Below are 15,494 nucleotides of genomic sequence, written 5' to 3'. Positions count from 1 at the left end.
GAACCAATTGATAACTGAGAATTTGTGTCAAACAAATGCAAAATTAAATGTCTTATTGTTTGTCTAAAACAGGTTCTTGTTTTTCCTTGTTATTTCAGTTGCTTATCCAAGGAGTCAGTGACAACTTAATATCTACTCGTGTTGTACCGGCTCTTGTCACTTTGGCCAATGATCCAGAAATGTGAGTACAAAAAAGAAAAAAAATTTCGTTTTATTTATTTACAGAAAGAAAACACAATATCTTTGAATTCCCAAATATAAAACAGACCAATAACATTATGCTGCTATAAAAAAAAAAAGAATGTGTTGAGGCCTTTAGTAGCAATTGTTTTAAAATTGTTAATAATGCCTCTTCTTTTTTTTAAACACAATATTTTTAGGGTTATTTGCATTTAAAAAAATATGCTTACTTTGTGTAATTTGTTTTTGTATTAATGTTACTCATCTTGTCTTTTAGTTTTGTTTAGTAATTTTCATATTGTTATTATTATAACATATTTATTTGTCAAGATCAAATTTATGGAATATATTTACATTTCAGTGGATCTAAAACTATTAATTTAATTCTTATGACATAAAGGCTTGTTTGCTATTTACTTTAAAGGAAGAATTATGATAAATAAAATAATAAATCAATGATAATGATTATCGCCTGAGGGCTAATATAAAAATGAATATAATGGGACAAAAACAATTGTTATTGTAAAAAGAGTTTAAGTTTGCCCTATACAATTAAAGTGTTCCTCAACCTCCTATTAGTTAGCTAAAGAATGAAAGGGTTTGAGTGAAATTCTAAAGGTCAGAGGCCATTTAAAAGCGGAAGTTGATGGTCCTGGATATGATCTTAAACTATATCCAGTGGTGAGGCCCCAGCTTGCGGGCTTTGGGAAGTGTGGAGCCACCCTTTAATTGTCATTGCTCCCAGGTCCACTCTGACCCGGAGTGGCAGTATCTGTTAGGGTCCCAACTATGGGTTAAATAGAAACCGATTTGAAAACCACAAATATATTCTAATTAAAAAAGTTTTCTTCAAAATCTTTGGATTCGGCATTAAATAATCTGAAAAGGGTTGATATGCCGTAAAACAAAACCAACGAAACCAAACCAACCAAAAGCGGAAGTTGATGAAACAATCTGAATTCTGGCTAGATTTTCTTTTCATTCTTTTGACTCTGAAGCAAAACATAACTGATTCAGTGTTATAAGAAGTTGATCTTTTCTCTTTAAATTTTGCTAAAAACTGAAAATTTGATCAGTTTGCATGCATTTTCTCAACGGCCTCGGTTTACAACAAAATGTGGGTGTATAAAGGACTTATAAAACCAGGGACATAATGTAACAATGTAATGTGTATTGTAACTGTATCTACAAACTAGATGACCCATGTCCTGGCATTGCCCAGGAAAGTAGCTTAACTCAAAAAATTCCATCCTTAAACGATTTATTATATCACTAAATATATTATTGAAAATAAATTATATACTGAAAGTATGGGAAACACATTTAAAAGCATATTTTATAAATTTTATAAATTCTTCTGCAACAAAGAAAAATATAAGAAGCAGTACTTCACTATCAAAATATTTCTGGATTTTTGTTGAAAATAAAAAATAACATCAACTATAGGGCGAAATGTGTCGACAAAAATAATAAACTTGTCAGTCTTTCTAAATGAGAAGTTTTACTGTAAGGAGTTTGATAAAAGAGAAGAAATTTTCATAATTTGTAAAAATAATAAAATATTCGAGGAAATAGCTAGATTGCCTTTCACGGTTGAAACCTCTAAAATAAAGATAAATCCTACTTTTCAGTCTGTTAAATTTGTATATGAAAAGCATATATGCACATACTAATTGGTACAACCTATGTATGCATTGGTTATGTATGTAGGGCAGTATGTATTTGTATGTAGGTATATACACATAATTGCATAATATATGGTATTTATTTTATTTCAGTAAGTACTATGAGTTTTTTGAATGTTTAATTAAGCTTTTCCTTTCTTTCTCAAACGTTTAGTTAGTGAGGAACATTAATTTCCTTTCCTTAATTGACAAATTAGCTATGTTACAGTATTTTTCTCTTTTGGTTTTACTAGATCATAGGACAAGTATTCATCTACTCTGGTGGAGTATCCAGCTAAGTGTTGTTACTTGACGTAACGTCACTGGTAAAAGGTGCACCATCATTCATATGATCCAGTGTATAGCCATGTTAACCAAGCTACGAATATTATGTTATTTTGAATATTTAGCCAAGGTTTACTGAGAGGGTAAAGCATCCTGACAAACTCTCGTATAGACTGAAAACACTCAAGGATGATGTATGTGTGTGCAAGTACATGTCTGTGAATGTATCTTTGTAGGTTGTGCGGTGCTGTGAGAGTATCTGGATGTGTGTGTATAGATATGTAAGCTTTGCGTGTATAACCAATGAATGTTTTTTTGTCAAAATACACATGTAAAAGTTTATATTTTGCTGCTGTATATTGTTTGTGTTTATCCTTGTAAATGTGTGTGGGAATGTCATTATTGGTGGATTGAAATGAACTACAGTAGAACCCTGGGATATGGCATTAATAATTAGTAACAAAATACAGTACAGTGCATAATACACATGTATATAATCAAATAACATAAATAAGACTGTAAAGCGGGGCAAATACCATAACAAGTGACCAGAAAAACATTGTATTCCACATCATAACCTGAAAAAAAACCGTATCCTATATAACCCGGGGTTCTACTGTAAAATGAACCTTTCTAAAATCAACATATCTATTGTGAATATATGCATGCGTCTCAGGCTGGTCAAATGTTATGTCCAATCTAGCTGATTTCATTTTCAGTCTGTTAATGATAATTGCCTACCCTCATTCCACCATTTTTGAGGGGAAAATAGACTCAATTGTGCATTCCTTAGAAAAGAGAAAATATTTCAAAACATAATATGATGGTAGTAGTGGCAATAATAAGAATAATGATAAAATAAACGTAATGGAAATAATATGAATAATGTATGAAAAAAAGAAAATAAATTTTGGTAATCAAGAATAATCTGTTATATAAATCTCAGTCGCCTGTGTGTTTGCGTGTTTGTGTGTGTGTTTGCTAGAAACTTTTGTCATCCGCACCGACCTGGCATCAACTTGATAGAAAATGGTTAATTCATTGTTTCATTTTAAAAAGCTAAATTTGCGACGTGATAACATTGGAGACATCTTGGTTTGATCGATAGTGTTTGCTTACGATCTTAAGTTTTGCAAATTCGCGTTCACCACACAGCATTTTTTTTCTTTTAATAATGTTTGTGTGGGCAGTGAATTAACAATGTTTTGACATTGTCCAAATACCTAAGCTCAATTTGTTTTACACAAAGAGTATCGCTTAATACACTAATGGTAAGTACTATTTCGCTGTGTGTGTGTGTGTGTGTGTTTATAATTCTAAAATTCTGTGGACCTTCTGGGCATGCTTGTTTGCTTCATGTAATAGACAATTTTACCAAGAAATCTTCATAAGTTTTGGTTTCGGTTTCGATTCTAGCTTATTGCATTCAAGTTATATTTATTTTTTTTAATTTTGAAATCACTACTATATATCGGGTACAGTATAATCAATAGAGAATTGACACTATAATAATATATATGAACTCTGCATGAATTAAAATATTATATTTAAGCATATTTTATGACTGGGCAATGCTAGATGTCTTTGCTCGTGTATGTATATATATATATATATATATATATATATATATATATATATACACAAACACACATACAATGTTTCAGTTGAATCATACTGATTCAAAAGTTTACTGCATCAAAGTATTTAGCAATAATGCTGTAACCATGGACATGAATCTCTTTCCAATATAGATGTACAAAATCAATAATCACTTTAAGCTTGGCTTCGACTTTCTTGTCTCAAAGTTATGGAAAATAGCCAGAAAGAGAAATCTTCGATGTATTCTTGATTCTGAATATTTAACTCTAATCTTTTTCCATGTATATACAACTAAATGCATTGTGGAAAGACGAAGAAAAGATTGGAGCCAGAGTTTTTTCAATGATGACCAATCAAATTGTATAAGAAAATAGAATTTTGGAAATATCTGCTCGTCTGCATTTGAGGAATTGTAAACATTTTAATACAATTATCAACAGAAATGGCTATTTTTATTATTCTTTTATTTGGAATAGATTTGAATATATGCGAGGAGTTCAACATTTTGACATCTATTTTTATACTAAAGTTGTGTTAATAGATGTTTATTTTTCTATTACGTTTTTTTTCCCCCTATATGTTTTAATCAGACAAAATAAATACTAAATTTTTCATTGTTTGGATTATTCGGACTACTGTTCTCAACGTTCACGGCGTTTTGGCCTCTTCAGGTCTATCTTATTGAACCCTGTAATTTGTCTACTGAACTCTGGAATCTCTATGGAATTTTGAATTAAACTTTTTAGTTTATCTGTGAAGATATCTTACTCTCATTCTATCGCCAATGATCCGGTAGAAGTCCTAATAATTCACAATAGTATTTTTAGTATCACCCACAATTAGGATTGAACTTTCAACCTCACTTAAAACTGAATTTTTCTAAGTACTTTCCCTATAATGCTATGGATCCTTGCAAAAAGTTGAAGGTTACATGGCATAAAATATTGTGAGAATAACACTCAGCATAAGAACAGTAGCCTAGATAATCTAAATAATACAAATTATCAATCCTTATCTAAAAAAAATTCAAAAAAATACTTAAATGTGAAAGGAGCTGTGTTTGAAGGCTATATCAGTGCAGTTTGTAGAAAACACCGTGGACACAAGTTAGCATATAACAGAATAATGACCATATTAGAAGATATTTTCAATAATTTTTAAGAGGTCACTTGAGGATAAGGGTTAAAGAGTTTACAGTAGACAATTGGACAATAAAATAATCGTTAGTAATGGAAATTCAGCAAATTTGTTAATTTATATGGAACGGCTCATGAAAAACTTGTTTACATTAGACTTGAAGACAACCATATTGTAGTCAGCTGGAAAGCAGGAAAATAAAAGACAATTCCATAGGCGTGCAGTTCTAAAAAATAAGCTTTGTTCATGGAATCTACGTTTAGGTTTAGGCACAGATAAAGAGTGGGGGAAATTATTGATAGTGTTTTCTGCTAGATGAGTGTTTCTGGTGAAAGCTTGGCGAGGGAGGACCATAGATTGAAGCTCAGTCGAGCACTTGCCATAAAAATAACGATAAAGCTGAGACAAACTTGCAACATCTCTTCTGTGAGTAAGAGATTACATGAAAGAGAAAAGGGCATCCCTTACGAGGCTACGAAGTCTATTTTGAACTCTATCAAGGAAGGACAAGTCCTTTCTAGCAGCTCCTGCCCAGATGTGGCAACAGTACTCCATCCTTGGACGTACCTGGCTCTTATGTAGATAGAGAAATGCATCAGCAGTGAGATATGTACTGGATCGATAGAAAGATCCCACCATTTTTCCAGCGGCCTTGGCAACAGACTTGATGTATGTGTTCCATTTAAGCTCAGGAGTGAAGGTCAAGCCCAGAAGCTTGTCAAAACATGAGGCCTCCCCAAGACGAGAGCTGTTCTTTTCAGTTGATGCCAGATGGGGATCAGAGCGTTGATGATGCAAAGATAAAAGCTTGGTTTTAGATGCATTAAAAGTAACAAGGCACCACTTTCCTCATTGTACCACTTGCTCAAGATCAGAGGAGAGAGAATTGGAAAGAACTTGGTCGTTTATGGTCTTAAATGTGCTACCATAGATAGTAGTGTCATCAGCATAAATGTCTACGAATGATGTAAGAATGTGATTTGGAAGACCATTAATGTAGATCAGAAAGAAAGTTGGGCCCAGGATAGACCCCTGAGGTACTCCAGCATTAATACCGTGAGCTTCTTATTTCTGCCCATCAACCACTACTCTTATGAACCTATCAGAAAGAAATGATTTAATAATTGAGAAGACATTTCCAGCTATACTGTAGCTGGAGATTTTGTGAAGTAAACATTTATGCCATACTCTATCAAAAGCCTTTGATATGTCAAGAGAAATTGCCCTAGAAAGGTAGCCTCCATCGAGAGATTTGCTAATCTTATGAGATATAACCGTTAGCACATCTGCTGTAGATCTAGCAGAACAGAAACCATATTGTGTGTCACTAAGAAGGTTATTTTTGCTGAGATGGTTGATTACTTCTCTAATTAACACAGATTCCAGCAACTTACTTATGATGCACAGGAGACTTATTGGCCTGTACTGAGAGGGAGATGAGCGATCACCTGAATTCTTAAATACAGGCCATACTGATGAGATTTTCCAAGGTGATGGGAAGCAATTCTCCTTAAGACAACATTTAAACAGTTTTGTAAGTATGGGTGCTAGTTCTAGTTGAAGTTTTTTTAGTACTATAATTGGAATACCATCAGGGCCAGTTCCTTTACTCGAATCAAGGTTTTTGATTATCTTGGCAACATCATGTACAGATATTTGTATATCACATAGCGTGTTTTCTGATACAGGAGGAAATATTAGGGGTTGGCGGCCTTAGTCACAAAGGGTAGAATTAGCTGCAAAGTTCTTGGCTTTGTCTGATGCTGACGAGATTACCTCAGGTCCATTGATGATAGTTGGGATAGAGCACACGCTTCTGTTCAGGATTCTGTTTGCAATTTGCCAAAACTGGTGGGAACCAAGCTGCTGCTCAGCTACTTTGGACTTAACGCACTGGAGCATAAGCTCTCTTGTGTTCTTTATTACTTTTTTACAGTAGTTGCTGGCAGTTCTAAAAGCGGCTTTTGTCTCAGTACATCTATTATGTTAGAAGCAATAGAAAAGGTGATTTCTGTGTGCAATGGCAGCAGCACATTCTGGAGAGAACTATGGCTGGCTATTAGGTTTTTGCTGGAACTTTTTTGAGAGAATAAAATGGTCTATACCTACAATTAACCATTCTGTCAGGTCAGATACTACAGAGGACACATCCTTTTTAAACATGGAACGCAGAGGTAGATCTGATATGAGTAAAAAAAAAGTAATGGAACGGATTTTCCTGGAAAACTCCAGTCCCCCCCACCCTAGGTGTGCCTTTAGAATTAAAATGGTTGAAATTGACACTTTTGTGCTTATTAAAAAAATTGATGCTTTGTATTTTTATAAAACTTTCTGAAAAGTTGTAACTAACTGATTTCGGTATAATGCTTCCAGTTCTAGACCCGTATTGAGGCGGTTATTAAGGCTGAATGCGGCTACATTGAATCGATGTCTACTCTACTACATAATCAAGTTACCTGAATTTATTTAAAAAAAAAAAGTTTTAAAATAAAGCTGTAGTCTTGCTTTCTTTAGGGCGACAACTTTATTGTTCCACCCTGTATTATGTTATAATTTATATAATTATATAATTTCTTCCTTTTTTATATTTCAGTATCAGTTTTATGTTAGTATTTATTACAAATAATATGAAAATTGCTCTCATCTTTAACAACTTGTAACTTCTATTTATAATTTCTTCGCGGCACACCAGTTATCATTTCACACAACATCGATAATGGTTTAATGCATGTCTATTTGTTGCCCTGACTCGGCATTGCTTAGTAGTGTATTTACTTGCAATTTATTTTGTTTTTTTTTTATGGAACCTGGTTAGAGCTGAGAGTGTCACTGAGAATCGAGTCCAGGTTTTTGTTTTGATTAGAGTATTATTATTATTATTTTTAGTATTATTATTTTGTAAGATGATAGCCATTTGAAAATACTTCCGACCTGGTGAAAGTATTTTCTAGAAGTAAATTAATAGAATCACTTTTACTTGTAATAACATGCTGAAACAATAAACATGTACAACTGGCAGACCAAAATAAAATATTGACTTTGTAGGAAGAAAGCTAATAATAAGAAAGAAACGATAAACATAATGATTTTATATATGGATTTATATTTTCTAGTTTCTTTTGGTTTCGGAAATAGTTTCCCATCATCCTTAGACATGAAATGTGTCATGAATATGTTGTTGAGTGGCATCAGTGGCATAGCAAAGGGTGATAGGATCAATAGGGCGGTCCGTCCCATGGGGCGGTATTTTGAGGGGGTAAAAATAGAAAATAAAAAAAATTAAAAGAATAAAAAGCTAACAAAAAATTTGAAATTTTATACAAAAATGAGTTGTTGTTTTTTGTGTGTGTGTGTTCGTGTGAAATGCTGTTTTTAAATGGATTTTAAATCCTTGATTGTAATTCCATGAAAATAAATATTCTGAGGACTTTATTGAATTTTGGAGGGTTACGGATTATCAACGGACAGTAGGAGACCATAGACAAATCTTATGACTGCTACGGGTGGCAAAAGTAGTTGCTAAGCCACTGAGTTGCATCGTTACGCTAATGCAATAATAAAAAGGTAGTGATGGTAAGGAGCCTCACTTTAAAATGCCTATTATTCTTATATCTATCAAGTATTGTCCTCCAACTGTCAGTTCCAGTGTCCATGTTTTCATTGCTTCCCTTATAAAGTTTATAATTATTTTACATATTTTGTATATCCGTAAGCATTCAATTATCCATGCTTAAGAGATTCTTTCATAGTCTCTCTTGTAGTCAATCCATTTAATTGCTATATTCTTTTCTGTTTTTTACTTCCTTCCAAGTCTTTTTTCTGTTTTTTACTTCCTTCAAAATCTTTTTCCTGTTTTTTACTTCCTTCAAAATCTTTTTTCTGTTTTTTACTTCCCTCCAAATCTTTTTTCTGTTTTTTACTTCCCTCCAAATCTTTTTTCTGTTTTTTACTTCCTTCAAAATCTTTTTTCTGTTTTTTACTTCCCTCCAAATCTTTTTTCTGTTTTTTACTTCCCTCCAAATCTTTTTTCTGTTTTTTACTACCTTCAAAATCTTTTTTCTGTTTTTTACTTCCCTCCAAATCTTTTTTCTGTTTGTTACTTCCTTCCAAATCTTTTTTCTGTTTTTTACTTCCTTCAAAATCTTTTTCCTGTTTGTTACTTTCTTCAAAATCTTTTTTCCTGTTTGTTACTTTCTTCAAAATCTTTTTTCCTGTTTTTTACTTCCTTCAAATCTTTTTTCTTTTTTTTACTTCCTTCAAAATCTTTTGTCTGTTTGTTACTTCCTTCAAAATCTTTTTTCCTGTTTTTTACTTCCTTCAAAATCTTTTTTCTGTTTGTTACTTTCTTCAAATTTTTTTTCTGTTTTTTTTTGTTTTTGTTTTTTGTTTTTGACAAGGTGGTCACCACTTATCAAGGCCCGGAACTCAGTCAGGGATAAGGGTTATTGTAAGTACAGTACATTAGTGTGAATATTTAAAGTGTCTACTTAAGGGGGCGGTTCATCAGGAATTTGTTTACATTGGGCTTAAAGACATCCAAGTTTTAGTCAGGAGGGAAGCAGGCAGACGGAACAGAGTTCCACAGGCGTGCAGTTATGAGAAAGAAGCTTTGTTCATGGAATCTACGATTTGATTTAGGCATAGATAAAGAGTGGGGAAAGTTTTTGACAGTGGATTCAGCTAGACAGGTGGTTTTCGTAGAAGATTGGCGAGGGGGGACCAGAGATTGGTGTTCAGACGAGCACCTGCCATGGAAATAACGATAAACCAAAGATAGGCTTGCAACATCTCTTCTGTGAGAGAGAGGTTGCAGGAAAGAGAAAAGGGCATCCCCCACTAAGCCACGAAGTCTATTTTGTACTCTGTCAAGGCAGGATAGGCTGTTTTTAGCAGCTCCTGCCCAGATATGGCAGCAGTACTTCATCCTTGGACGTACTTGGCTTTTATATAGATAGGGAATTGCATCAGTAGTGAGATATCTTCTGGAGCGGTAGAAGGATCTCACCATCTTTCCAGCAACCTTGGCAACAGACTTGATGTACGTGTTCCATTTCAGATTAGGAGTAAAGTTCAAGCCCAGAAGCTTGTCAAAACATGGGGCTTCTCCTAGACGAGAGCCATCCATTTCAATTGATGCTAGATGGGGATCAAAGCGTTGATGATGTAAGGATAGGAGTTTGGTTTTAGATGCATTAAAGGTAACCAGCCATGTCTTCCCCCACTGAACCACTCGTTGGAGATCAGAGGAGAGAGAATCAGAGAGAGCTTTGTCATTTACAGCCTTTGATGTGTTGCCGTAGAAGGTCGTGTCATCAGCTTAGATGTCAACGAATGATTAAAGTATGTGTTTAGGGAGATCATTGATGTAGATCAGGAAGAGAGTTGGGCCCAGGATGGACTCTTGAGGGACTCCAGCATTAATACGGCAGGCCTCTGATTTTTGTCCATCAACCACTACTCTTATGAGCCTATCAGAGAGAAATGATTTAATGATTGTTACTTCCTTCCAAATCTTTTTTCTGTTTTTTACTTCCTTCAAAATCTTTTTGTTCAAGTATAACAAGTTATGCGTACGTCCCCACGGGAATACAACATTCCCATGTTTTCTTTGGCCTTTCCTTGTGAACTAAACCAGTACATAATCTCATGCTACCAGAGTAGCTTATCTGAAGATTATTTTATTTTATTTTTTACAAAGGAGTCACCACTTATTAAGGACAGAGGCCACTCGAGAATAAGGGTTAATAAGTGTACAGTGATCAATGGGATAATGCCGTAGTAATTGTTATAGTGGGAATTTGGTAAATTGCTTAGGTTGGACTTGAAGACGACCATATTATAGTCAGCCGGAAAGCAGGCAAATGGAAGAGAGTTCCACAGGTGTGCAGTTCTAAGAAAGAAACTTTGTTCATGGAATCTACACCATACATTGATGTTATTGTTTTGTTTTCTTTCCATTGCAGAACTCAATCATGTTTTTTATACTTAACAATGCATATTGCCACTTGGACGATAGGGCTACTATTTGGGGCCATGCCTAGGAAAGATTAACAAGATATTGGTTTACATTATATTTAAACTTCTGCATGTACAGTCAGAGAAGCAGGTAGCAGGAAGGTATTTCCAATGTCTAGCTGTTCGAGGGAAGAAGCTATTAGAGTAGAAAGCCTTCTGGCATTTAGATTCCTCAGCAGTGAAGGGGGGAGATTTTGTTGCTAAGCAGGTTTGTCGGGCATATGTACATTGAGGAGGCACAAGTGCAACAAGTTCATCAGAGCACATTCCATAAAATACTTGTAAAACAGGCACAGAGATGCAACATTACAGCAATGGGACAAGGGTTCTGCAAATTCCAAAATAAAAACAGCAAAACCAAATATCATGAATGAATATTTGAAGATATAAAGAACTTGAAACAAAACCTTTTTCAAAATTTACAGAATTCAGCATTAAATAATCTGGAAAAGGATTGATATGCCGTAAAACAGAACAACCTGCTGCATCAACTGATGTGTTTGACTTCTATTGCTTCTTTCTCAGCGAATTCTGTGTCTCATTTCACAGTTTCAGTGTTAATTATTATCAGTAGTAGTAGTAGAATTAGTAGTATATCGTATTCACTAGGAATTCTCACACTATTAAGTATCGCTCACTGTTGAAAACAAGTGGTACTCCCTGGAGTTTGGTTGATAACAAATCTTCCCACATATCCAGTACCCTGATTCCTTTTGATTATCATAAAAAAAATCACCTTAGGTTCTCGCAACAGCTATTTACCATAGAATTTTTGCTAAAAACAGCTGTAGACATTTCAGGGAATCTTGGTAAATATAATCTACTTCAGGTTATCATTATTTATAAAGTGTTTTCACATGAAATATTATTAGAGATTGTTTAAGTAGTGTTGCCTAGAATCGGAGAGAAAAAAAGTCTCCCCAGATTTCCAGCACTATTCATCTTCATTATTGCGACAACCGTTTACCGTTGATTTTTTGTTGGTAACAACCATTGGTTTATTCTGAAATTTGAGTAGCACCAAATGTACCCACGTTTCCGATACTATTTACTCCCTTTCAGTGGAGGTCTGGATAGTGATCTTTCTCCTTGCTGTTCATGACCATTTTGTGTTGGTACTAACAGAGGAATGTGACACTAGTTTTTTTGTTTTTTTTGGTGGAAGGTATGTTAGATTATGGAACATCTGGTACTTTGAATTCGTGCAATGTTCTTTATTTATTTTTGTCTTATTTCAATTTCCCTGTGATTGGTCAACGCTATTATTGATATAAATAAATAGCAAGCAGTTTACTTTTATTACAATTTTCTTTTAACTTCGTGATATGTATATCTTCTCTCTTGTAAAAGCCTGCACTAAAGTTTAGGTTCAACTATTTTCATTGAAAATTGATATCGTGATTTCTACTTAGATGACTTCCATTTTTAAAATGTTTATTTATTGGTCATCAACTTAAGTTTTTTAGGCACACACACACAGTATATAGAGTAAATATTGCACATACATTCAATTTCACAAATGGATTTCATCTGAAAAATTTCTATTAATTTTGTCTGATTGCTTTTCCTGGTTTTTAACAAATATATTAGTCAAACAGAAGAAGAACCTCAAGCTCACACGTATATGTCTGCAATGGTATATTTAATATGATTTTAGTCCTGTCTATTTGTAAAACATGAAATTAATTGACACCGAGCAATGCCTCTTTGGTAATCTCAGTGGTACAACATTTTTGAAGTGTAGAAAGTTTTGGAAGATAATATCGTAAGTGAATTTATGAAAAATTTAGTCTAAACACACTTTAAAGCATTTGTATTTTATGTTGGCATTTAATGTGAAGAGCAGGGGCTTGAGGTTTTGTGACTATCGGGCTGCGGAATAGAGACAGTTTTGAACTATTTAGATACACTCTCAAATCTCTGAGTGGTGCAGTCCATCAGTTGGTTGGTCTATTATGCTTCAGTTTGAAATTGTATTTTCATTGGTCTGTCATGCAGTAGTTTAAAATAACATTTTCGTTGATCTGTCATGTATTAGTTTGAAATTGCATTTTCGTTGGTCTGTCATGCAGTAGTCCGAAATTGCGTTTTCGTTGATCTGTCATGCAGTAGTCTGAAATTGCATTTTCCTTAGTTTGCCATGCAGTAGTTTGAACTAACATTTTCATTAGTCTGTCATGCAGTATTTGGAATAGCATTTTCATTCGTCTGTCATGCAGTAGTTTGCAAGAATATTTTCGTTGGTTTGTCATAAAGTAGTTTAAAATAGCATTTTCACTGGTCTGTCATGCAGTAGTTTAAAACAGCATTTCCGTTGGTCTGTCATTGCTACAGTTTTAAAACTTTTTCGTGTATCCATTTTCGTTACATTTTTAACTTGGAATATTAATATATAAATGAATAAGTTAATAATAAATATATAAATTAACTTGCCGTTTTGATCCAATCTAATTGTATAAAAGCAGATTTTTCCTTCAATAAAGAATTTCGAACCAAAGTTCATGACAGAGCTAACATTTTCCTTGATGCCAGCTTTGCTCGCTTTTCTTCTGGTTGAAGATAAAATAATAAATTAATAAATAATAAGTTTCTTAACTGAAACAAATGCATTCTTGTTGCTTGTTAGGTTGGTCAGTGTATGTCTGTTGGGATTCCTTTAGGGTCTGGAAGAGAGACATAACTCGGTAATTAGTGGAAAAAATATATTGAACAGAAAAGTAAATATAAAAAATATTGTGGTTATACATCAGTCCGACTGCCATGTGTGCATAACTTCTGTACTAAATCTTTATTAGCAGAAATATTTAATACAAAGTATTAAATATAAAAACTAAATGTGGCATAAGGCCAAAAAAAGGGGATGGGGTTTAATGCTGCCCTATCTAACATGAATTTAACTAGTCTCATCACACGACAATACCAAAATCACTCCATGTATAACTTACTTCAAACCCGAGATAACAATATATATATAATGTGGGAGTTGAGGAATAAAAATCTTATATAACAAACATTGACTGATATATTTACAATAAAATAACCATTTGTTGGTGTAAGAACCCTCCACTAGGGAATGTGGCAAATAAGCAGTTTTGCCAGTCAAAAAAGGCTGTAGGTCCCTCAAAAAGTAACTTTATTTCAACTCCTTAAAAGGACCAAATTACATTTTTCAAATGGACTCGCCACTTATTTCTAATTATAGCTCCCCTCAGTTCCCTCTGTATGGTTAGTAAGAGTTATTTCCAGAAGTCCTTCAAGTCGAACAATGACGTGTTGAACTTCCAGTAGCCAGCCATCTTAGGTTTAACACTATCTAAGTTTTCTGGAACCTAGATAAGCTATATTACGTCATGGGTTTTTTTTCTCATTTCAGAACTTATTGGCAAGATCAAACTTGCCAATAAAATTCCAAAATGATTTTACATCCCTGCTCTGGTTAGTACCCCTTGACGAATTACCCCCCCCCCCATGATCTAAACTGGGATCTAGGATCATGTACCACTTTCTTGCTAGATTTATCCAACAAGATGAATTCATAAAAGGCTCAACTGCAAAAAACAAAACAACAAAAAAAAACACAGCTCAACACGGTTATTGGGCATGTAAACCCCGATAAATCGGAATGCCACATCATTTATTATAACATGTAGAATGCAAAACTTGCCTTCTGAATCCACAAATACTAAGACATACAATGTATTTAGATTCTGCTTAACAAGCTAGAAGATACTTCTTGAGTGGAAATAAAAATGTACTAAATAAAGCTGAAAGAAGTAGTTATAGTCCTTTTTGTTGTGGGATTTTATGACAATTTCTTGTTGGGGAGTTACCTTGCACACATCCCTCCATGTGTAGAATAAGAGTTTTTTTCTCTCTTTCCACCAAGGAGCTCTTCTGTCTTTTCTGATTTGGAGTGGGAGTTATTGGAGATAGAGGGGGCGACATGTTTGCTTTCACTGGGGAGGGGGGATTGGGTATTTTGTGTTGTAGGATATGCATAGAGATTATGATTTGAGGGAACTTTTTATTCCCTCATGCTTAATCGACATTCTAATCTTGTATTTCAAGTGCTCCAGGGTTTTTTGGGTTAAGTGTGGCTGTAATGGTTCTAGTGAGACATATGAAGGTAAGGTGTCCCACTTCACCACAAATCCAGCAGGTTGATCTTTTTCCTGCTACAATAATTGGGAGTTTTTCTTCTCCATCTTGTAATACGGTATTTTTTTTTTTTAGAAAGCCTCCTTATTCAGTAGGATTTCAAAAGGTCCAAATTTGTCTTTGTTAACATCTGTAATATTCCAGAATTTTAATAAAAAGACCGCTAGTCGTTCTCTGTGGACTACCCTTGGTACCTCAAAGATTTAAACCGTTGCTCTTCATCTTCCTAGATACTCTATCCTTAAAACATATTCTTTTGTAATAATTTCTTTTTTAGAAAGGGCAACGCATTCTTCTTCATTCTTAAATAAAGACTCCATGTATTATAACCTTTAGATTTGGTTACACGTTCATGTTGCATCCCTACAGTGGCAATCAGTTTAGTTACTTGTTCTTTCGTGGATCTTATTAGTTTCTTTATTTTTCTGTCTATAACAAACAATTGAATCGGTTTGT

General features: G+C 34.0%; 1 protein-coding gene across 6 annotated transcripts in view; it reads left to right on the top strand.

The window, feature by feature from the left end:
- Positions 1 to 15,494, top strand: part of LOC145284444 (RAB11-binding protein RELCH homolog) — a 2,006,047-nt gene that overhangs the window by 687,007 nt on the left and 1,303,546 nt on the right. For all 6 annotated transcript variants that reach the window (XM_080133263.1, XM_080133262.1, XM_080133261.1 and 3 more), the window contains one exon: positions 99 to 181. In XM_080133263.1, coding sequence (XP_079989389.1) covers positions 99 to 181 — 83 coding nt within the window. The remainder of the gene's footprint in view (positions 1 to 98; positions 182 to 15,494) is intronic.

This window comes from Euprymna scolopes, chromosome 9, assembly GCF_053919585.1.
Source record: "Euprymna scolopes isolate OS-2025 chromosome 9, ASM5391958v1, whole genome shotgun sequence".
Classification (NCBI taxonomy): domain Eukaryota; kingdom Metazoa; phylum Mollusca; class Cephalopoda; order Sepiida; family Sepiolidae; genus Euprymna; species Euprymna scolopes.
The sequence above is the reverse complement of the archived record's forward strand: the minus strand, read 5'-3'. Positions and strand labels throughout refer to the sequence as shown.